The sequence below is a fragment of the Euprymna scolopes genome, chromosome 27, assembly GCF_053919585.1.
Source record: "Euprymna scolopes isolate OS-2025 chromosome 27, ASM5391958v1, whole genome shotgun sequence".
Classification (NCBI taxonomy): Eukaryota; Metazoa; Mollusca; class Cephalopoda; order Sepiida; family Sepiolidae; genus Euprymna; species Euprymna scolopes.
The window spans coordinates 68,415,720-68,441,066 of NC_136508.1; the positions used below are offsets into that span (position 1 = coordinate 68,415,720).

The window sequence follows — 25,347 nt, forward strand, 5'->3', positions numbered from 1 at the left end:
ATATCGCTGGTTTCCCTCAAGTTTATACTTATGGATATATCTATATCTATACCCGTGTTCTGTAAAACACAAAACTAATACACAAAAAAAATTACAAATTTTGAAAGGTATGTAAATGTTTAGGTTTTGTGCATCTATTTTCAGGCATATCAGCCCTTTTTAGGTTATCTAATGCCAAAATATAAGATCAATAGTCAACACAAGTTTCTATTTTAGATAGATGCTAGGAAGAAATTTTCAACCAATGCAGTCAATTGCATAGCAATCATATTCATATCATGTTGTGGATATGGTATAAAAAAAGTGATTGTATGCACAGTATTGGAAATGTTCAGATGAAATATGTAAAAGAATCTGAACTTACTGGAAGTTCGTATTATTTGGATTGATCGGACTACTGATTTCATCTTGAGTGTGATTTTCACGTTTCGGTCGATGTAACACTTCCAACCTTCTTCAGGTGTATCCTGTCGAACTCAGTAATTTGTACAGAATTTCGAGCACACGGACCCGTAGCACAGTTGTTAGAGTACTTGGAAAAACCAATTGTAAAAAGTGATATTTTCCTGAAGGTTAAAGGTTCAATCCTCAGTGTAGGTAACCGAAAAATACAATTGCGAATTACTTAGGACCTTTACTCAGTCATGGCTGATGGAACAAGAGCGTGAAGTAAATAAAGGGTTCCGCTTAAAATTCCGTTCAAATCCCTGAGTTCGACAGAAACATTCTCGAGTTCAACAAGATACACCTGAAGAAGGTCGGAGGTTACATCGACCAAAACATTGTGAAAATTACACTCAAAATGAGAACAATAGTCCGATGAATCCAAAGAATACGCATAACTAATCCTCATCTCAAAATTCAGAAACGTCTTACTAGAAGTTATACTGAGGTGTTGGAGGTAAGGTGAAAGAATAAACAAAAAATAATGAAACTGATATTTTGTTTTACTTTATGTCAACTCCACTGCCTTCTGGGACAGATGCCAATCTTCAAAACCATAGGAAGAGATCGTGAAGAAACAAGAACTTACATAAGCAAAATTATATAAACATCAGAAAATCTTCATGCGAATTAATCTACATTTTGACTATATTAATCATCTTGTCAGGGGTTCAATAATAGTTAAAATAATACAATAAAAGGTTAATATGATAAATAAATAAATAAATAAAAAGCTTAAGCTTTCGGCATATCTTTGGACATGTCTCCAAGCTGGTCTACCAGTTGGTATTAAATGGTTTAACCTAAGCTTAAGCATGTTACCAGCAGTGACCGCAAACATCCATTCATTACAGTGAATCACTAGATTGTCTCACTTGATTACTGTAGCCAAGACCACCCAGCTACTTCAAACAAATATGTCTCTTTTGTGGAACATGTCATGTTATATAAACGAAGATGAAGAAAATCTAAAGAGTGGAATCTTCATTAGTCTTGCAGGAAAAGTGATCAAGAGCAAACGTGTTAAAAATAGACCAACAAACACGTAATCATGAAGTTTTTGTTTAAAAGTGTTGCGTAGTGGTGGTTTATATGACCGTTTGTATACTTTACTACACGTACGTGTGTATATAATCAAGTTTGTATATACGTATTTGCGCTTGTGACCTATTTGTGTTGCATCATCATGTGTTTGAGTGTATACGTGGCACTAAAATGTCTCTAACCAGACCATTATGTGTGTATGTACATTGTGTAACGTACTGTTGTTCTTGTTCTCACTGTCTATTTTACGACCCCGTGATTAGTCTCGTCTAGTGTTAAAGCATGTGCGCCAACAGAATTACATATAGCATATACATTTGACGACATACCTGGTTTTGCATTTGTTTTTTTCTTTTTTAACAACATTCTCATCAGGAATTTGTCCAGCATCCCAGTCAAGACCAACATTTTAATCTGAATCTTGGTCAGTGTGAAGAATGTTGATTTCACAATGTTTGCACATTCTTTGCAGTGTTTTGATTTCCGAATGCAATGTTTCTTTGGTTTGGAATTTTGTCCACAATCCACTGCATGTGTGCACAACCAGCGATAATTCTGGCGTTGCCCAGCCCAATATGCAACAATAGTTTCTCTCGTTTGTTCTGAAGATTACCACAATGAGACAATCACAATGAGGCAATTAATGGTAATGTGATTAGCAGGTGCGACTCAATAAACCTATCAGTTCTAATCCAGAATTCCCTTCATATTAAAAACAAAAATAAAGAAAAATCTGTATGCTGTGCATACCGGTAATGAAATGAAAATATCATAATTCAAAAAATGACCTAAATAGATCAAGTAAATTCATTTTTATAAAGAAAATCATGTGTGTGACCATTTCGTGTATGTCTTCAAAAGGCTTTTCTCGCAGACGCTCCCGGGTTCGTTACGGTCGCTTACAACTTTTTATATAGGTCCTATATAATAATATCTAGGATTTGGGAAAGCGCGTCATGTCTAGATTTATTTACGTCGATTTTTACAAAATTATTGTTATTTTGGCTTCTTGCGTGTTGATTGGGCTTTTTAGTATAAATAAAGTGAAACTAAACTCAAACGGATATGTTCTCGGCATTGCACCGGGAAAAATGTCCAAAAGCAATCAGCTTTGATCAATCTTGTATATCAGACAGTTGCTATTCAATCTGGACAATTGGGAGCTGCTTTCCCCCTCCCTAACATCTGTTGGGGGAAAAACAGTCAAATTTGGGTAAACAAACCCAAACGCTGCGTGACTTCTATTTGACCTTCTTAATTAGGTCAAATGGAAGCAGCAGAGTTAAGTTTTATTGTGCACGCCTGTCTTTATAGTTAAATAAATAAATTCAAACCTGTCTACGTTGTATGTCGCGGTGGCCCAATGGTTAACGTCACACAGTTTTTTTTTTCACACATTAATTTCCAACTCAAGGGTACGGGTTCGATCCTCATACTCACCTACCAAAACATTTTTTTATTATTATTTAACACCCTCCCCCCCCGGAGTTTTGATTTACCTCAAGACACCCGGGCATCGCCGGGTACCCCCCGCTAGTTGTTACTAAAACAGTTTCTGTTTGACTTTCGCTTTTTGTTTAGCGGAAGTCTTGTCTAGTCTTGTCGGTGTATATTAGGGAAAAGTCTCTCCTAATTAATGCTTAAGCAAATTCCAGGTTAATTTTTTTTTATCTATATATATAAAAGCGAAAATGTATGTGTGGATGTCTGCTAAAAACTTTCGACAGATGTGACGAAAATTCACAAACTCAATATCACATCGAAGCTCCATCCTTTGCTCGAAAAATATCGAAAATTAGCCCAAAACGTTAACCTTTTCACCCCGAAATCGACAATTTTCGACAGGGCGGGGGTCAACAAAAACGGTCCTCTCGTGACAATGACCGATTCTACGCATGCGTCAGATGACTTGATTTACTTTAAATAGTTAAAAAACCGAACGAATTTCATGCACGTCGCATTAGCTCAGTTGGTTAAGGCCTTGGTTCATTATCTAAACGTTTTGGGTTCGAATCGTGGTGTGAGATGGTTTTCTTTCTTCGATTTTTTAAATTTAAATATTGAACCAGTGTTATTTAAGCCATTTTTCACGTAACGTTCGTTTTTCTGTTTTTTTTTTTTTTTACTTCGCTTATTCTTAGCGACACCCAAAAACACCCAGGTACTCACCGATTTTTTTAATTTTAATGTCGAAACAGGCTTATTTAAGCCATTTTTGACGTGTTCGTTTTTCTGTTTTCATCATTCGTTTGCCTTACATTATTTTTTTTTTGTATTTTTTTATTGCTTGATCGACGCGTAGCGGGGAACATTACGCAAATTGACGTCGCACCTGCTAATTTCGGTTTATAAACGTCAACCTAACACACTTATCAATTCATCTGTTCCCGTGGTCGAGATGGTTAAGTCGCAGGGGTCTTTTTACCATTTCCTTTCCACCTCTGCGTCAAACGTTCGAGGTTCAAGCCTACCTTTATACTAAAACCATTTTTTTCTTTTACACCTACAAACAACCGGCCAACGTTTTTTTTTTTTTAACAGGGTTGTTTTAATCTACCCCCTCCCACCAACGCACACCTCCAAACACCCGGGCAACGCCGGGTACCCCCGCTAGTCTATAACACAAATCTCACCTGTCTGTTTAAATGTATGTACGTATGTCTTGCAAAAACTTTTGAAAGAGGTGATGGATTTTCACGAGAACGGTATCATTTTGAAACTTGACCGTTCGAACGAAAAATTGGCTAAAAACATTAATTCCTTCACCCTCAATTGAGCACTTTTCTACAAGGAGGGGAGTCGCTTTTTTCGTCAATATTTTCGGAAGTCATCCCCTCTTTTCGATTGACTAGCCTAATTTAAACCTTTGCCACTACTGGTTTGGTGATGGATGCAACGGCAAAGACGTTACTTTTTTTTTCACATTCTTTTCCTCCTTCGCGGTACGGGTTCAACCCTGCCTGCCTGCCTAGTACCACTATTTTTTTTTTTTTTTTGCTCAACATATACCTCCAAACACCCGGTCAACACTGGGCATCCAGGATAGTTACAACATAAATCCCACAAGGTTGAATGATGTTTGAGTTATCTCCTTTGTTTTTTTTAGATTGTTTTCAAAATGGTGAGCAAGATAGCTATTCTTCTGTTACTCATAAAATTTTATTTTCTTATTTAAAAATAAAACTATTTGATCAATTTATATGATTTTTGGAATATGATATTTGCATTGCATCATGGGCATAGATAAAGAAAAATCTACATGTATTGGTCTATTTGTTGCCGGAAAGTAATTAAAGATTCTTATATACATATCATACAGATTTTTCCTTGTTTTAATTCTGGAGATTCTAGATAAGAACGAACCTATGTTCTTCTAAACCTGATGTTGTTGAATTATTTGCTTTTCTGAAAACCTTTGATTACATTCCAGCAGCAAATAAACCAATACATGCATTGATGATGGTCCTCAAAGAGGAGAGAATGTCAGTGAAAGAATAGTTTTATTAATTGCAGGAGTTGATTTGGTTGCCTGGCATTGCCCGGGTGTTTGGAGATGTGTGTTGAGCAAAAAAAAAAAAAAAGTAGTGGCAGGCAGGCAGGCAGGCAGGCAGGCTCGAACCCATACTGCGATGGAGAAAAAAAAACGTGACGTCTTTGCAGTTGCATTCATCACTAAACCAGAAGTGGCAAAGGTTTAAATTAAGGCTAGACAATAAAAAAAAGTGGAATACTTTTGAAAATATCGGCGAAAAAAGCAATCCCTTCTTGTAGAAAAGTATCCAGTTGAAGGTGAAGGAATTAATGTTTTTAGCCAATTTTTTGATATTTATCGTCCGAAGGGCCAAGCTTCAAAATGATACCGATCTCGTAAAAATCCGTTGCCTCTGTTAAAAGTTTTAGGCAGACATATAAACATACATACATTTAAACAGACAGGTGAAATTTATATTATAGATTAAGTATTAGACAATTCTACCACACCGAGATGACCACAGAATCATAACTAAAATAAAGGTCTAAATCCAAAAGATCTGTAAGGAACCATACCTAAAAGTTCTGTGACAGTTTTCTTCCTCTCTGTTGCTTTCTTTTTGACTTTAGGTCTGGCTACTGCGGTTGTGGGGAGAAGTTCAGGGAGCTCTTGTGTGACGGGTGTCAAAGTAGGCATCACATTCATTGATGCTGTATTATTTCCGACACCAGGGATCTTCAATCCAGCCAATGATGGATCGATATTTGATTGGAATTGGAGGATCTTTCGTAATAAAAACCTGAAACAAAAGACAGATTTTTTGGTTTAATAACAATATGTTTGGCAATACTATTTTATCCAACAGAATCTAATCAGCTTTGTGCCGGATAAAAAGTGGTATATAACAATCAAAATGTGCTCAGTATCCTAAACAATAGCAGGTGTGTTCAAACATAACTTCATTTTTTTCTGTTTGATTTAAACTAATGACATACATGTCTTATTTGCAGACCATATGGCCTGAAATAAAATACACACATTGCCTACATCGCTTTTGTTAACATATTTAGATATTTAAGAGGCCTCCAGAGCACTTTTAAATCCAACCAGAGTTTCTTTCCATTCCTATCCGGGGCAACACTGTGTGAAAACACACCTATTCTATCTATTGAATTGAATATATATCACCTGACAATAATACTATTGTTATTTTCATTACTTCTAGACAATGAAAAAGAAATAAATGAAAAAAAAAATTTTTTTTTAAATGAAAAAGTGAATGAAAAAGAAATGAATGAAAAAAAAATGAAAAAGTGAATGAAAAACATGAAAAAGTGAATGAAAAAAATGAATGAATAAGAATTGAAAAGAAATGAATGGAAAAAATGAATGAATAAGAAATGAATGAAAAGAAATGAATGAAAGATGAGGAAAAAAATGAGTAATGAGTTTAAAAAAAAATCGATAGAAATATTTCACCACTTCTTATGCATCCATATTTAAAAAAAATATTTTCATAAGAATCATCATCACCATCATACTCATCAGTTTCACATATGTTGGACAAAAAGATAGAGATTATGTTACAAAATTTGATACACTTAACATACATTCAATTTGTGCATTTAATGAGGAAAATGCTATTTTAAATTTAACTTTGACAGACCAACGAGAATTTTATTTTGAAATTAAGTTTAACAGACCAACAAAAATTTTATTCCGAAATTACCTCTGACAGACGAATGAAAATGCTTTTTTAAACTAAAGGATGACAAACCAATGAAAATGCTATTTCGAAATTAAGTCTGACAGACCAATGAAACGAGATGGATCCAGATAGATAAAAAAGTACTTGAGATATAAATGAATACAGAAACTACATCGGCCAGTTTGTGTTTAACGCATTTGTTGCCAACTACGAGTATTCTTGTACCCAGGCATTTGCTTAGCGTTGCCCACTACGAGTAAACTCGTAGTAACAAAATTCTTTTTCTATTAATTAATGCACACTCGACACGTACGATAACTGTCTTTAACTTGAACTGGCATCTCAGAATAACACGTACTGAATGCTATTTTTACGAGTTATCTTATATTTGGCCTCTGCCAGCTATTATGTTTTTTTTTTCTAGCAAATACCTATATAAGTTATAAGTTGAATAATTGATTCACTATAAATAAAAGCTGATTGGAGTTATTTTTTATAAAAAAATATACAAACTGATATTCGTATCTGGCACGTTAGATATTTTTTTTATTTAATATACCAAATATAGAATATTATAAATAATACATAGTTAATATATATTTCTTATTATATTCATATGCATCATTTGTTGACTTTATTTTTTGGAAATTGTGGAAAAAATAGCTTGGCAATGACAATAAATTTAATAGAGTTCTAGCTGGCAGCTTTATTAGGGATAGTATACAGAAAATACATCGGCCAGTTTGTGTATAAAAAATACACATGTACATTAGAAAGGAACAAAACAAAAATGTGCAGACATAACGTTATATCACCATCATCATCATCGGTTTAGCACCCATTTTACATGCTGGCATCTGTTTGACGGCTTTAAGAAATTGACTTCCAAACCAGATCTTTATTGATTCCTCTGTGAACTGAACCTGCTACTTTAACTGTTCTACATCTACTGATTCAAGTATTCTCACCTGTTCTTTCTACATGGCTGTATGATCAAAGTTTACTGTTCTGCCCAGACTTTATGTTTCTATGCACTCATTAGCCCTAAGCCTGTCTTTAAGAATCACATTACACATTGTATCGTTCTTATATCATTTCTCTCCATGCAACACATGTCCTCAACCCTCACTGGCCAAATTTCATTTCATACATCAGCACACTGTATATACGCATGCCTGATAGCCAGCAATAATTTTTTTTAAAAAGTTTGCAATTTAAATCTCCATATTGATAGAAATATTTGATCACTTCTCATGAATCTATATTCACATCGGATGCATCCTGTTTATCATGTGCTTGAAGATGACTCACTATTGGACATCAGATTGAAGTTCTTGATGCCAAGGCTGCATCTGGTGAGGAGCTGATCAGAGCATCCTTTCGTGCTGAGAGAGGATACAAAACCAACTGCAAAATCTAGTGGGCGATGTCCTTTTCTTCTTCCTGCTACTTCTTTCTTATTTTCCTGGCAGGTGGTTGACTGAGCTTTAATCTATGGTGCATTCATGGCAAACACCCGACTAACTAGTTAGATAACTCTCTGTTTGTGCCTAAAACTAAACAAAAATTCCATGAAAAGAGCTGCTTTCTTTCCAGAACTGCTTGTCTGTAGAACACAGTACCACGGAGCTGCTTCCAGCCTGACTATAGAGTTGTAATTTTTAAGTCCAATGCAAACAAGTTTTTGATGAGCCATCCTCTAAACTAAATTAACTCATCCAATTTCTACCATCACCAATCATCACTGAACTTTATTCTATGTCGCCATCCCACCCCCTATAAGGCATTCACGGCACAACTACTATCAGTAATTTCCATTGCTCTTCATCTCTCCCTAAAACTAAATGAAAATTTCATGGATAAAGCTTTTTTCCCCAGAACTGGTCATCTGTGGAACACAATACCGCAGAACTGCTTCCTAGCTAACTATAACATGGTCGTTTTCAAGTCCAACATAAGCAAGTTCTTAATGAGTCGTTTCTCTAAAATAAATTAACTCCTATCCAATTTCCACCATCACCAATCATCAGTGTTGTCTCACCTGACACCCATTACCCCTTATCCTGGAGTGGTGTCCTGGCCTTGATAAGCGGTGACCACATAGTATTAAAAAAATGGATACAGAAATAAAATACAACTCACCTGCGTTCTTCTTTAACTTTGACCACTTTCTCCTCAACACGAACAACTTCATCACAAATTGCAGCATTTACCTACAAAAGAAAATGACAAAACGATCAGATCTCTATATCCCAATCATGCTTATATCTTAACAAGCTAACAAAAAAGAAAAAAGATGTGACAGCATACCACTAATAGACCTACACAAACTGAAGCAAATCAAGAGATATAATGGTGGTATAACTTAATGCACCGTTATGTCTTAACTTTAACGTTGTCCAGGAACCAACGCGTCATAGACTTGGTCGCAAAGCAAACCAAGAATAAAACAGAACTTCAACTCGCTTTTATTTTTTTTTTTTTTGGTACAATGAAATTTATCTCTTTATTCCTTCGTTACCACTGTGATGTCCCCCACATGATCATCTTCTCAAATGCTATCCATGCCTCAAACGTGATTGTGAATGTGCTCCCCTTTTTTATAGTCTTTTTCCTTACCCTGACGTCATTTTTCTCATGGCTTGGTACTTGCATATAGCCGTCTGCACTATCTTACATATCTAGCTTTCCTTCTATAAATTAACTTTATTTATCTATCTATATACCATTGCTTTCTATAAATTAACTAGAAGGGTGGGGGTGGGGCGGCTTTGCCTAGGCGTAAAATATGCTTAAATATGATATTTTAATTTGTCCAGATTTCGTTAATATTTTTTTTATAGAGTCGGGATTTCAAAAATAAATAAAAAGTATTTAGATGCCATCAGCTAGAATCGAAACCTAAACTGTAGCATTCAAAGTTGATGATGTTACTACTATATCAATGTGACACGCATATAAACTCATTAAAAAATTTAAAATAAGGATGAAAGTACAAAATGTTTAACGATTTTTTCAATTTTTACCCCTTTTTGACCCCATGGCTGACAGAACAAGATCACGCTATCCCCATGAAGTAAATAAAGGGTTCCGCTCAAAATTCCGTCCAAATTCCCAAGTTCGACAAGATGCACCTGAAGAAGATCGGAGGTTATATCGATCGAAACGTTGTGACAATCACACTCAAGATGAGAACAGTAGTCCGATGAATAATAATACAAATTATACTGCTATATTTTCACATTTTCATTTTCTGAATATTTAGAAGAATTTTATTCTACCAAATACATGCATGCTCTAAAGAGTGTGCATATATTTTATCAGCTCTGGATGCATATATTTGTTAGCCTCTATATATAAAAGAGGAAAATTATTTGTATGTCGGTTCTCATGTAGTAGTTGTTGTCTCCTTGTTTCTACTTTGCTTTTTATGTCGCTCATATGCCCCTATTCTCATCCAAACTTTCTGTTTGGAAAAGAAAGGAGAAAAAGTTACTGGCTCTGTAGATATTTTTGCATTTCTGTGAGTTAGTCTCTATATTATGGTCATTGTTTTGAATTTGTGAGAGAAAAACAAAATGGTTGACAATAATATATGTTGTGGCATTGGTTGAGTTTTAATGTAAACACTCAACCCTTGAAGTTTTGTTCAATCAAAAATAAAAGAAATATTCTTTCAGTTTTATACAGAGGATGCAAGTATTCAATCAATTCAATAGATAGATAGAAGTCCTAAGTAATTCGCAATTGTATTTTTCAGTCCTCCACACTGAGGATTGGACTTTCAACCTTTAGGAGAATATCACTTTTACAATTTAATTTCCACTGCGCTACAGGTCCTTACGTATTACTTAGAACCTCTACCCAGCCATGACTGATGGAATGAGAGCACACTATCCCTGTAAAGTAAATAAAGGGTTCAGTTCAAAATTCTGTCCAAATTTCTGAGTTCGACGGAAACATTCCCAAGTTCAACAAGATACACCTGAAGAAAGTTGGAAGTTACATTGGCCGAAGCGTGGCGAAAATGACACTCAGGATGAGAACAATAGTCCGAAGGACCTAAATAATACGAATAACCAATCCTCATCTCAAAAATTCAGAAACATATTAAAGAGTTCAGTTCAAAATTCCATATCGGTTCTTGAATTCTCAAGTTCAAAAAGATTCACCTGAAGAAGTTCGGAGGTTACACTGGTCGAAATATTATGAAAATAATAACAAAGGTGAGAATAGTAGTCCAAATTATCAAATTGTAAAAATACTTACAAACATTGTATCTTTAATGATTTTTTTCATCCGTTTCCATTTCCTGTAATAATATTCACGAGCAACTGGATCAGGAGCCATTGTGTTTGATGGAAGCCTTTTCAACATTGGAAAATTCAAAGAGACGTAAATTAAGAATAGTAAAAAGAAATGCAAAATATGTACATTTATACTTTAAGGTTAGTCCATTTTCAGCTATTTCTTATCCAACTGACGATAGCTCAAACAGTAACAACTCATGCTTGAGTGCTATAAGTTTTGGCTTCGATTCTAACTGAGAGTACCCAAGTTATATACAGTGTAACCCGGATATAAGAGACCCGATTATCAGAAAAACGGATACAAGAGAGATTTTTATCTGGCCCTAAATTAGAACTTGTGTTAATGTACAGGGTAAACCCTGACATAAGAAACCCTGATATAAGAGAACTGTAGTGTCCGGATAAGTAGTATCTTATATCCGGGTTACACAATATATATTATTTTTTACTTTTGAAATTACTATTGGGTACAATATAACGTAATAATTGATAGAGACTTGATTATAATAATATACATGAAATCTGCATAAATCAAAATATCATATTTAAACATATTTTACGATCGGGTAAAAACTGGGCATCCCTTGCTAGTAAATAAATAAATGTATACTTTATAAACTAACTAGCAGACTACCCAGCGTTGCCCGGTCATAAAATATGCATAAATATTATATTTTAATTAATGCATAATTTTTATTTATTATAAACAGAAATACCGTAGCTATTAAACATAATGTTAAATTTCTTTAAAAAATATGTAGTAAAAAAAAAAATGAAAGAAACTGAGACATGCGCATGCGAGTATTATGTTTTTTCTAAACAGTTCACTTCTTGTAAGTAAAAAAAAAAAATACTCAAACTGAAATCAAAATCAAAACTAAAGATAGTGAATCAAGTATGATAACCATTAGGCCAGTGCGGCATGATCTTTAAAAAGTGTTTTCGAACCTACTTATTCTTAACATAAGTAATCTGTCAGGTGAATGGTTTACGCATGCACATTCGTGAATCAGTTGACAAACAGATAAAAGTCTAATCACCCCTATGTATAAATTTTTCAATCTTAACCCCTGAGCAGCCTCTTTTTCCAGATGAAAACCGATTACAAAGTTTTTCACATGTGTGAATACCCTTGATACTAAATTTCAAGTCTGTAGATCAAAAATTTGTTGAGTATATAGGTTGAGAAGTGTCCTTACACACACACACACACACACACACACACACACACACACACACACACACACACACACACACTTTCTCACTTTTATAGATATATAGATTTCTGTAAACAAAAGATTTGGTGCTTCTCCATTATAAGTGAAATTCAAAAATGAAATACTGAATTTCAAGTTAAACCAATGGTATTTACTTAATTGTCATATCACAGTAATGAGCATATCCCAAAATTCCAAATAACAATAAGGTAGAAAATTAATTATTAACGAACATAGTTTTTGAAGACAATTCGTGAAAATTTTGAATTGAGACAAATTCTACAATGTAAATACACTATGTTAAAAAAAAAAACGCGATTGACAAAAACTGGGTTCTGGAAAAAAATATTCTAACACATTCGTCTACCTCGGAAAACAGACTTTTATTATTCTATGTTATCAATAATACTTTTACTTCTAACACTCAAGATCTTTGTTATATTAACTCAGAATTCCCATTCTAAAAGACTTTCGTGGACCTACTTAATATGCATTGGAAGAGTTATATGGTATATGCGGACCAAGACACCATTGTTCTCATCTTGAGTGTTCTTTGTACAACGTTTCAGTAAGTTTGGTCTTTTACTGTCTTCTGGCATGTTGGCTGTTGTCTTGGAAAAGAAAGAAGAAAAGTTACTAGCTCTATAGATATTTTCATGTTCTTGGAGTTGGTCTCTGTTTTATGGCTGCAGTTTCGTATGTGTGAAAAAAAAATTGGTTGACAAAGAGGAAACAACTCTAATAATTATCTCCCTTCCATCGCCAAAATTTAAAGGGTGCTTTGTGAATGTAGTCGTTTATAAAATGTCTTCTGTTTATTGTTTGGCTCAATAACAACGAAAATCGAAATACTGAATTTCAATTAAAAACCAATTGTTATATCGAAATTAGCAAAATATCCAAGAATTATGAAAAATCATGAAGTAGAAAATTAATTATTAATGAAAATAGTTATTGATGAAAACTTTCAAGTTATACTTAAATAATAAACAGGGGAGATAACTGCAGTCTGGCTTGTTACATTTCTTTAACAAAAAAAAAAATAGCATCTTAATGGGTTGTGAAATCATGAAAGTACAGATTTTTATGTAATAATGCAGTAATATGAAAAATTAAGTAGATAACATTGGTTGGCAATGTTGACAAATACATACCCCGTGTCGAAACAAACATCATGGCCACTGATATGTTACATGACTTGTGTTTTTGTAAAATGTGACCGAGGAAATGCTTGAAAATGAAATGTATTACTATTTGAATAGCTTTTGCATCTGTTGGATTATTTCATTTTATTTATTTACTAGCATGGGTGGCCGGCGTTGCCCGGGTGTTTAGAGGTGTATGCTGAGCAAAAAAAAAAGGGGGTAATTTTTTAAACTTTGACCCCTATTATGACCCCTGAAAATTTATTGTTTTGGCCTCAAATCAAGTTATTACGTTAGATCCATGTCCACGGAACCTATATCTAAAATTTCAAGGGTGTGGACCCAAAATTGTCGAAGGAGTTTGATAGAGTTCTTAAAGGTCAAATCGTTGAAATTTGACCCCTTAACAGCCAAATTTCTGGCTGACACCCGTCACATCGATTTTCCCAAATCTCAGTACCCGATATTTCAAATTTCGAGTCTATAGACTAAAAATTGACAGAGTTATTGCGTAGGGAAATGTACACAGACAGACAGACACACAGACAGACAGACAGACACGTTCACTTTTATAGATATATAGATTTTCTTTTTTTAATGGTTTCATTGTTATAAAGAATTCGTCACAGCTACATGTTCTTTTGTGATATTTATTAAATTTTGCAATTTTTATTAAAGAAAACTGCAATGCGACAACTTTTTTCGGACCTTTTATTTTTATCAGAAAATAAAGTTTTTAACTTAAAAATAATTGGAGCAATTATCGAGGCTTCAAAGACGTGACCCTATCATGTTGGGATATTTTTTTCTTGTTCATCTGTAACAAAGAACAAAGTCAACACTAATAAAGATCGACAGGGGATTATCTCCCTTCCATCGCCAAAATTTAAAGGGTGCTTTGTGAATGTAGTCGTTTATGAAATGTCTTCTGTTTATTGTGTGGCTCTTCCTTGGAATAACAATGAAAATCGAAATACTAAATTTCAATTAAAAACCAAGACACAAAATTTATTAAAACGTTAATACATTTATTTCGTTTCAGTTATTTCCTCAGTTCATGTTTTATATAAACAAACATCACGTGACATATAGGTGGCCATGACATCTATGCTTTGACTAGTGATGCAACGATTCCAATATTTTTCCCTCAATTCCGTATTAAATTTCCGATTGTGATGCAATTACTGATTCTGATTCATTATAAATCTCTAAATATTTTATTATAAAGTTGTTATTTTTCACAATGACCAAATGTGCGAATATTTTCTCAAGCATAAAAATACACGTGTGAGGGATGATCTATCAATTTTAGTTTTACTGATACTAGGTTGTTGCAAAAATGTTGTTTTTTTACATATATATATATCTGATAAAAAGCATTATTTTATCATTAATACAAAGTAGATTCGCTTATCGCACACATACAAATATGGCAGTCAGTGAATTACAGTGCATAATACAGGTTGTGAGAAATTCTACAATTATAAGTGTTAAAATGTTTTTGACTCATAATGAGGGGTATGACTCCAATGATTTCAACGATCGTTTTTATAACCACCGTTATAATAATCAACAAATCAGAAACTTCAAAAGTTATTATAAAAAATGTTGAATTTTAGATTCAATCAGTTCGCCGTCACCTCTGTCACGAAACTGCATTTGATTCTTCACCACCATCTTTGTTACTAGGAATTACTTAACACTGAAGATCGAGACTACATTGATTCTTCACCGATTTGATTTACTGCCGCCATCTTTGTTCAACTTAATGTCTCAACACTTAACAATAAGCAAGCCCTCATTAGCGCCCACTGTCTTTGATTAGACCAATCAAATTGGTTGATGTTTTAACTGCCAGCAATGAGCTTGGCGGGTTTTTCAATGCCTTTTCCCTTTACAGGCAGTTCCAGATGTACAGCCGAACAAGAAGGAACGTAGAACTCAACTTTCTATGGATATGAGATAATTGGACGCCTATAACTTTTCATCTCCTTGAGACTTTATTTTAAAGCCTAAATGATTAGGCCAAATTATTATTATATATGTCTCCCAGAGACTTTTTTAAGGTCAGAATTATCGACCTTTCATTAATGACTTTGCCTTCAACTGAATATTAATTATGAACTTCTGTAATGTAAATTCAAGTCTAGAATTGAATCTTTTCATTAGAAAACATCATACCAACCCCTTCAACGGCTGTAATTCGATCTTTGAACAGTGCTGTACCTGAATACCAGTTCCTGATGAAGATAAAACAACTATTACTTTTCAAAGGCAAATCAGGCATTTCCTTTCTTTGTAACGAAGAAAGAATACAATTTATGTCGAATTTTAGCAGTATTCTTTGTTGTAATTATGTTAATTTTTTGCCACTGTCTTGGAACAAAAACAGGTGAGATAAAATATCTTACAAGGTCTTTATATTTTGAAAACTACTTGTTTCTGCAAAATTTAAATGAGATTTTCTTATTCAGCATAGTCAAAAACCCAATAGTCGTCATTTTAAAGAAAACTGTGGAAGTGAACCTAATGTAAAAATTTACCGATCAATGTGCACTAGTTGTCCAATCTGGAAAGGGCATTTATTCCGAAAGCCATTCTTAACATGGAGAGGTCTAAAATAAGAAAATGCCTTCTGGAATAAACACCGCCAAACTCCCGATGTTAAGAACGGCTTTCGGAATAAACACCCTTTGCAGGTTAGACAATTAGTGCACATTGATCAATACCATTACTTTTAAGTACAAATAATTTTCTACTCAATAAATGTTCGTAATTTTTTGATATATTACTATTTTCGACATAAGCAATATTGCTTTTGCTTAAAATGACATCTATAAATATAAAAGCGAAAATGTGTGTGTGTATGTATGTATGTCCGCCTTTTGTGTATGTCTGCAAAAGGCTTTTTTCCGCTTGGTTCTCATTCAGCTCACTCATTCTTAAAACTTTTTATATCACGTGTAAATCATAATATCTACGAGTTAACAATGGGAGTCGCCTGTCTATTTAATTTGCCCGATTTTGAAAAGCTAAATATTCCACAATTTTGGATCGCTGTGTGTTGAATCGGCTTTTTTGTATAAAAGCTTAACTAAGCTTAACACATCGTTCCCGGCGATCACGCCGGGAACGTTCAAAAGCAATCAGCTTTGATCAATGTGGAGTTTCTCCTTATATCAGACAATTGTTATTCAATTTGGACAATCCCCTTTTTATGGGGAGCTGGTTTCCCCCCACATCTTGGGGAAACAAAAAAAAACAAAAACTGCCCCACAGTAAATAAAATACTACTCTGCAGTGAAAGTTGACCTCATTAAGTATGGGCACCTGCCAATTCTTAATACTTAAATTAATTCAAACATGTTTCCGTTACTATTTCCTGGTGGCTGATCGGTTAACGTCGCACGGTTTTTTTACCACTTTATTTTCCAACTCCACCTCAAGGCTTCGGGTTCGATCCTTCCTACTTACCTACCAAAACCTTTTTTTAACCCCCCCCCCCCCCGACACAAACACCCAGGCAACGATTTTGTATTATTCTTTTGTTTTGATTTACCCAAAACCATACACACCTCTAAACACCAGCACAACGCCGGGTACTCCCGCTGGTCTATAATATAAATCTTACCCGTTTGTTTAAATGTATGTATGTATGTTTGTATGTCTGCCTAAAACTTTCGACAGGGGCGACAGATTTTCACAAGATCGGTATCGTTTGGAAGCTCGACCCTTCGGATGATAAATATCGAAAAATGAATTCCTTCACCCTCAACTGGGCACTTTTCTACAGGGAGGAGTTGCTTTTTTCGCCGATATTTTTTAAAGTCATCCCCTCTTTTCAATTGTGAATTTAAAGCTACGTCAATTCAGGTTTGGCGATGGGCGCAACAGCAAAGACGTCAGGTTTTTTTTGGTTTTTTTCTCACGTTCTTTTCCTCCTTCGCCGTATGGGTTCAAGCCTGACTTCCTACTACTGCTTTTTTTTTTTTTTTGCTAAACACAAACATAACAAATAAATATTATCAAAGGCAAGATAAGTTACTTTTCTACCAAACTGGATACATTTTTTTTGTTTTTATTCAATGTAACATGTTTATTTAGCTCGAAAAACATGCAGTGTTTACCAATGTATTGGAAAATTCAAAATGGCGCCCGACACTCTCTTTAACATGGTAAGTTTGGGAAAAGGTGTTATAAATAATAAACTAGACAAAATACTATTAAAAAACACCGAATATATGTCAACTTATGTCACGGTAACATATAATGAGCGAATTTCTAACAGTATTTTGTCTAGTTTATTAATTATAACATCTTTTCCTGAACTTACCGTGTTAAAGAGAGTGTCGGGCGCCATTTTGAATTTTTCCATACATCGGTAAACACTGTATGCTTTTCGAGCTGAATAAACATGTTACATTGAATAAAAACACGAAAAATATATCCAGTTAGGTAGAAAAGTAACTTATCTTGCCTTTGATAACATTTATTTGTTATATATTTGTTTTTTTGACAACTTTTTCGAATCTATGTGTACAGTAATACAAACCCAATTTACTTGTTATGTTTCATTGCCACTTTTTTTTATATATATATATATATATATATATTTCATTGTCTATATACTAATAAACGACAGATAAAAAGTCGGTTTACAGTTTACTTAATTAAAAACTTTACTTATTATATAATTGTCATCATTAAATAATTTTAAAAATATAAGTTTTAACTTAAAAAATAAAAAGAAACTTAATGCCTTGTTAACGTCACTAGGCAGATTATTAAAACTGGTAAAATTCTTTTATTGTTTTCTATTTTTCAGATTTAATAATACTAAAAAGAATTTAATCTGATCTAAAATATTATTTTCATCAAATACTGATTTATGGTTTTAAAATGATACTTACAAATTTGAAGACTCCGTTTATGTAAATTTGAAGTATGAATGAAAAAACGTAATTATCTCCCTTGGTTAACTTCCTGTATGGAAACGGTGAATCAAAGAGAAGATAACTCATAAATTACTTTTGCTATTATTGCGTATTATTTTGAGGGGAAAAAGTTCTCCCCAGAGCGAGAATGTATATTTCTACATAAATTTATGTATGCGTATATGTTTAAATATTTGAATCTGTAAGATTCACTTCTAGACTAATTAACCAGTTATTATGAATTTTAGAACACAGCTGTTAAACGAAGGGGTGGTTAATGTGAGCTATATTTAGTTTTATGTAAAGGAGGCCAAGAAGGTGCAAAAATGTGCGTGAGAATTTATATGCCTCCGATTTTTTTTTTTTTAAATTTTAACAATGGATATTAGAAATAAATTCTTAAACAGTCTCCAAATTTCACTTTGGCGTATTTTAAAGATCACAAGCTCTTATTTGAAAATTCAAATATTTCAGATTTACAATAAATTTGATCCATAGTTATTGGAAATTATTTAAATAGGATTCCCTGAATTTCAGTTTCTTCTTAAAATCTCTTAAATTTTGAACACTTTCTAAAATCAAAATCGTGTTATGATTATTGATCAAAATAAGGATTCTAGACATAAGGTTTAGTGGTACTGCATCTTGATTTTAACCTTCATAAAAAGGCATAAAAGTGGCGCAAAACTATCTTGTTCAGGAATTAATTTCACTCGCTTAATTACTTTTACTTTTCTAATAGGAAATACTGAAATACAGGGTGGAACGATAAAGTTGTCACTCTAGAAAAGACGACATGATTCCATTTCTGTTTGTTGCAAACCATCTACTATTTGGCAAGTTGTGTACAAATCCCAAGAGCAATAGGAGCCTTCTATCATGTCTGAAAGTGACACAATGTTTAATGAGCAAGATCGGAGATGCACCGCTGTACAACTCAATGCTCTCTACCAATCTAAGTTATGACAATAAGACATTGTCAACTCCCTCAAAATGCATCGCTTGCTTGCCATGAATAATAGGGACGTACCCAAGGTGATGAGAACAAATTTTCTGGCCACGATTATGGTCTTTGGTGTGGTTTCAAGTGAGGGCCACATCATGCCACCTCACATTTTCGAAGTCGCCTTGAAAGTCAACACCAAAGTATATCTGGATGTGCTGAAGAGTGTGGTGATCCTCTGCTGCAATCTGATGGCTGCTGGCAGACCCTGGGTGTGACAGCAGGACTCGGTGCTGGCCCACAAGTCCAAAGAAACCCAGGCTTGGCTTCAGAAGGAGTGCTACAACTTTGTACCATTCTTTCACTGGCCCCACTCCTTCTCTGACCTGAACCTGCTAGACTACATCGTTTGGTCATATGTGAATAACATCACCAACATGACCTCCCACAACACCAAAGCCAGCCTGATCGCCACCATCTGTCAAGTGATTTTTTCAATAAAAGTTTTAAAATAAAGTTCTAGTGTTGTTTTCTTTAGGGCGACACTTTTATCGTTCCACCCTGTAATAAAAGAAAAATAAAGTTACATATTTGAAAAGTTGGTACTAGTGCAGTTTGCAAACAGGATATATCCAAGCATCTGCTCAGATTTGTCCAGAACCTGATGGAAAACGCCGGCTTATGCCAAGCATCGCCAAGCAAATCTTACAAATGCTACCAAAACAGAAAAGAGCAAAATTCATCCGATACAAATTGTAATTAAAATAAACTAGTGATAAATGGAAAATGTAGAAAAAAACAACAAAAAAAAAAAAAAAACAAGGAACAACCTACCGTAATAGTGTTTCATTTTTATTTTTTCAAGTTAAATTTCAACCAGTTTTTTTAATTTTTTATGCAAGAATGCAATGTTATGTTTTTGTCTGTTATAGACACACTCGTTTATCTCCACCATATGCCCTGAGTCTAATCGGCATAATCACGTTTGACACACCAGTTCCCATCAGATCACCAGAGTTAAGCCACAATGAGCCTGGCCAGTACCAGATGGGTAACCACTTGGGACTTCAAGGTGTTGTATGTGCTCTCCGCTTATCTCTGCATTGTTTCCAGTCGTCCTGGATTTCTCCTTGCCATTGAACTGAAGCAGTGCCGATTCAGGAGAGGTGTGGTTAGGAATTGCATAACCCTTGCCATACAATTACACACGCAGCTGCTCCTGCAGGGAGTATCCATTGTCTTTCAGGACTGAACGGAGGCATTAATACCCTGGGCCTTTGATCTGCCAGGGATTCCTAAGGAAATATTCCCAGCAAATGTCTCTCATAAAGTTTTTTCAATCTGCAACCCACTCTACATTCTTACATCATGTTTTTCTTTGTGGCCATCTCCTGTGCCCACAAGTATAATTTTCATAATTTGGCCAGGTAAGATTATTTGAAGAACGTGCCAGTTCACAACAAAGTCCATTTTCAGCATTGTACGTTTGTACACCACCAGGCACAACCATCGGTGAGAGAGGCTCACTTTCCAAGGATGTATTTTACGCCACAAGTCTTGCAATTCATTTCGGCTGCTAGTAATTTTTTTAGTTAATAGTTGATAACTTGTCCAGGCGTCTGTAGATGTTTGTCAAGAATGGTTAGATTTGTTGTAGAGATTGTAGTGGGGGTCATGAATTTAAGTGAGATTAAATTTCCTCGCCCCAAACAAATAATATAAAAAAAGGAATGAAACAAACGACACCTCCTTCTGATTCAAATGGACAGCATTTATTTTTTAAACAACAACAATAAGGTGATCACAATAGGTCCAACAGGTGAGAGTCCTTTAGAAATGTTAGGTGAAAGTCCTGCGTGAGAGTAATTAAAGAAAAGGAATTCAAAGTTTGTGTATCTGGCGAAGTTCGCCTTGCTTAATAAGGAAAGAAATTCAAGAAGTGAGTGATTTTGTTATTAGCTTTAGTAGATGTTCGGGATGAATGCATGTGTGCATAAGTAGTTTTTGTGTCCACTTGGCGTATGCGCGTGATGTTTATGACGTTGGCGGCAGCGAGGTCGTGAACAAGAGAAACATACCCTCGTGGTGTCACAAAGTGAGCTAAGAGGGAGAGAAAGCTGAAATGCCCCCATAGACGCTATTTTATACCTTTTGGCCGGCTCCAGGAAGGGAACACGCCTGCTGCTATCTTCGCTTTCGAAATTCGTAAAAAAGATTATATTCTTAATTTTTCATTGGCTACTTGTGTCACGTGACCTGCTTTCAACTACGTCTGCCAAACATATGTTATTTTTACTTTTGTTGTTTTGAAAAAAAGTGTGTGGGCGTATTTAAATATGAGCAGTTGTTGAACGAACATATTTTTTTTAAAACGCGCAAGAAAAATTGAAATGAGTAATGGTTCGTTATTTGCACGTGTGTGTGTGTGTGTGTGTGTGTGTGTGTGTGTGTGTGACTGTACAAGATTTACAAATAACAACAAATTTTCTTTTTTTTTTCTCTTCCAATATTTATCCAAAAGATGTTTGTTTTTTTTGTGGCTTTTTATTGGGTAATAACATTCACGTTCGTTGCCACTTTCTGATTGGCTGATCTATTTGATGCTCAGTGGTTTCCGTCAAGTTCCAGGTAAACCTGAGCAGATGCTTAAATATGTCTGGTTTGCAAACTGTACTAAAACCGAATAGTTTATTATAATCGTCACATGAAAAGAAAATGTAAGAATATCCTCTTATCATTTTCAAAGAAATCTATATCTTTTTACTATGATAGCGTGTGTGTTATTTTGTGTGTGTGTGTGTGTTATTTTGTGTGTGTGTGTGTTATTTTGTGTGTGTGTGTGTGTGTGTGTGTGTGTGTGTGTGTTATTTTGTGTGTCACACTTACATCTTTTTTCTCCCAAGTGACTGTCATTTAATTGTTATGACCTTCCATTTCTTGTAATAAATAATTTTACTAAGAATTCGTCATAAGTATTGGTTTCAGTTTCGATTATAACTGATGGCACTCAAGTCATCTATTTTTTTTTTTTTATTAATAATTTTACCAAGAGTTCTTCATAAGTTTTGGTTTCCGTTTCGATTCAGGCTGATGCACCCAAGTCATATGGACATATTTTTTTAATTTTTGAAATCACAACTTTATAATATATAAGAATCGATAGAAAATTGACTATAATAATATACACGAAATCTGCATAAATTAAAACATCATATTTAAAGGTATTTTACGACTCGGCTATGCCAGGCGTCCATGCTAGCTTAGGTAAATATTTTTGTAGTTTTAACAAAAGAGCTACAATAATATCAGCGCATCTCCATTTACGCTAAACATCCACAGAATGCCAACATCAATATATTACATATGAAAGAGTCCGCTGTGGAATTTCCACAGGTCCCGTTAATTACCATTATCCTCAGAATGGAAAAAAAAAATTACTAATGATTGGTAAATATTAATGTGAAAACTCTACAAAACAATTTGAGGGCGCTTCTACATATTGGGACGAAATTTCGGAAATCGTAAAACTGAATTTCATATAATAATATTGGTATCTAAGTATTCCTCGTATTTTTAAGATGATTTCATCAAGAAAGTATGAAAATCGATAAGGTAGAAAATTATTTATTAAAAAAAATAAAAATGGAATTTGATGAAAACGATCGTAAGACGCAAGAGAGTTCAAAAGAGAAGTAATTTTTCGTTTTTTATAAAAACAAGATGGCGGCAATTTTTCACCTGCTAACACAATTAAAGTTATTTATTTTCAATAATTCAGTAATATTCAGGTAATTTCGACTGCATAATTTGGAAGCTACCATTGTAGCTTATTAGAATTGACAAAAAAAAAAAAATCAGTTAGAACCATTTTTTTTTTATCTGAAAACTCCATTTATCGATGACAAAATCTTCTGTAATTCTGTAATAGCGCCAATTTGAGTTCTGCTTGAAGCAAAAGCAGTCAAAAATGTTTCAATAATGAGCAGAAAGGCATTGTGACAATAAATGCATTAGTACAGTTGTTTAAAAAGTCTGATTTGAATATTGCATTATATAGCGAAGAATATTAGATTCCACTTTTTTTTTTCTTTTTTTTTACACAGTGATCACCACTTATCAAGGCCCGGAAGCCACTCAGGCATAAGAGATTGGAGTTCAGACGAGCACCTGCCATGGAAATAACAATAAAACAAGGATAGGCTCGCAACGTCTCTTCTGTGGGAGAGAGGTTGCAGGGTAGAGAAAAGGGCATCCCCCACTAAGCCACGAAGTCTACTTTGTACTCTGTCAAGGCAGGATAGGCTGTTTTTAGCAGCTCCTGCCCAGATATGGCAACAGTATTCCATCCTTGGACGTACTTGGCTTTTATATAGATAGAGAATTGCATCAGCAGTGAGATATCTTCTGGAGCGGTAGAAGGATCCCATCATCTTTCCAGCGACCTTGGCAACAGACGTGTTCCATTTCAGATCAGATTGTCACTTTCTATAGCTCTTAGTGTTTACAGACCATGAAGAAGGCAGAACGAAGATTTGCTATTATGGAAACAAAAAATGCTCTGCTGGATCTCTGCAATTGTAACGAAATGCACCTTTTTTGAACGGTGTTGTTACATGCCAACATTCAGGACCCCGACATTGTATGCAGACAGTCACACTGAAACAAAGACAAGGAAAGAATTTCAACTCACTTTTTTTTCTCAGTTAAAACAGCATACATTTATTTACAGGTATTTTCCAGATTAAAGCCTTGTCTCTTCACAAGGCTTCTTATACTCCAATCTGCTTAACTATATACCCCCTCGACGTAATTTCCCCCCGACAAACCCGACAAGCAGCAAAGTCTCACTCCTACACAGTAGAGATCTCTAGATGTAAGAAAGCCTTCTACTTTAATATTTTCTCAAAAAAAACATGCGCGACATGACTCGATCAAACTACTACTGTACACTCATTAACTCTTATCAAGTGGCGTTGATAAGTGGTGACTCCTATGTCAAAAAAACAAGCAACAAAAAAAAAAAACAACTGAAACTGGATGTGTATGGGAGAAAGGCTAACTCCCAAATGACTAGAAATTTCATCTGAGCATGGACTCTTTATAAGATTTCCAGTCGAAAAATAAAAAAAATTTTCACCCTTTTCAATCAACTAAAATGCTCTGTGCCCAAATCTTTCCCCAAGTCGTCCGGAGCCAACCAGAAACCACCTCAGGGTTATAAAATATCCAATTCAGAAGCCTGTTTACATAAAAGCAACATTAACTGGTTATTTATTTGCTTCCCCATTTAGCAAATTAGGCACAAGGCCGTTTTTTAATGTAGAGAGTGAAGGGGAGGGGGGACCAGTTTCCCCGAGAAGGAACTGGATAGTGACAATTGGTATGAAGGGTTTCCCCTACAGTGACCAATAACTGATTGCTCGAGAGCAATGGTCTTATATGTGGGGTTGCCCCTACATATGGTCTTTGAGATGCCCAGCCCCAGCAGGGTCTGGATGAATGACCCAATAGTTCAGCAGCACTGCCAACAGACCAACAAGAAGAGACTATTATTTAGATGCCAAACCGAGAGTTTAAAAGTATATAAATTTAATTCCTTCATTTGTATTTTTCTTGTGACAATATGCTTATTTTTAATATACTAGCAGAGAGACCCGACAAAGTTTAAAATGCAAAAGTCAAATGCAATTGTGCTCTAAACAGTAACATTCTATTTTGAACGTGTTCCTGTCTTATCAAAGAACCAACTACCAACTGTTGATTTTATGAGATTATTTTAACATGATTAAAGTTTAACATAAAATGTCAAGTATCATGGTTCAATCATGCTCTAAAAAGAAACATTCATTTTGAATGCACACCTATCTTATTAAAGAATCTGCAGTTGATTTTATAGGCTGGGCCTTTCTGCTTGTGCAGTGCTAAAACTTCTCAAAGGCATTTGATATTAGGTTGTATGCCTATGACTGTGTGTGTGAGTGAGTTGAGAAATGTATTATTTAACTTCCCCCAACAGAGAGGCGAAGGAATTTGGAGTAAAGCAGATGTTAGTGCTATCGTCATGGATTTTTGCTCAAACTTTCGTTGAAGGAAAAATTTTATGTATTCAGCATGGATCAAAATGCAAAAT

The 25,347-nt window shown here is 34.6% G+C and overlaps 1 protein-coding gene across 2 annotated transcripts in view; it reads right to left on the reverse strand.

The window, feature by feature from the left end:
• LOC145248894 (transforming growth factor beta regulator 1-like) overlaps positions 1 to 18,385 on the reverse strand; it is a 31,890-nt gene extending 13,505 nt beyond the window's left edge. Inside the window, exons 1-5 of one of the 2 annotated variants that reach the window (XM_080110665.1) lie at positions 18,251 to 18,273; positions 15,526 to 15,580; positions 10,938 to 11,034; positions 8,811 to 8,881; positions 5,536 to 5,759 (exon numbers count right to left, since the gene is read on the reverse strand). In XM_080110665.1, the coding sequence (XP_079966791.1) occupies positions 5,536 to 5,759; positions 8,811 to 8,881; positions 10,938 to 11,018 (376 nt within the window). In that variant the 5' untranslated portion in view covers positions 11,019 to 11,034; positions 15,526 to 15,580; positions 18,251 to 18,273. Of the gene's footprint in view, positions 1 to 5,535; positions 5,760 to 8,810; positions 8,882 to 10,937; positions 11,035 to 15,525; positions 15,581 to 18,250 lie in introns of both variants that reach the window. The other variant, XM_080110664.1, reaches the window with a different exon arrangement.
• Between the last annotated feature and the right edge of the window lie 6,962 nt (positions 18,386 to 25,347).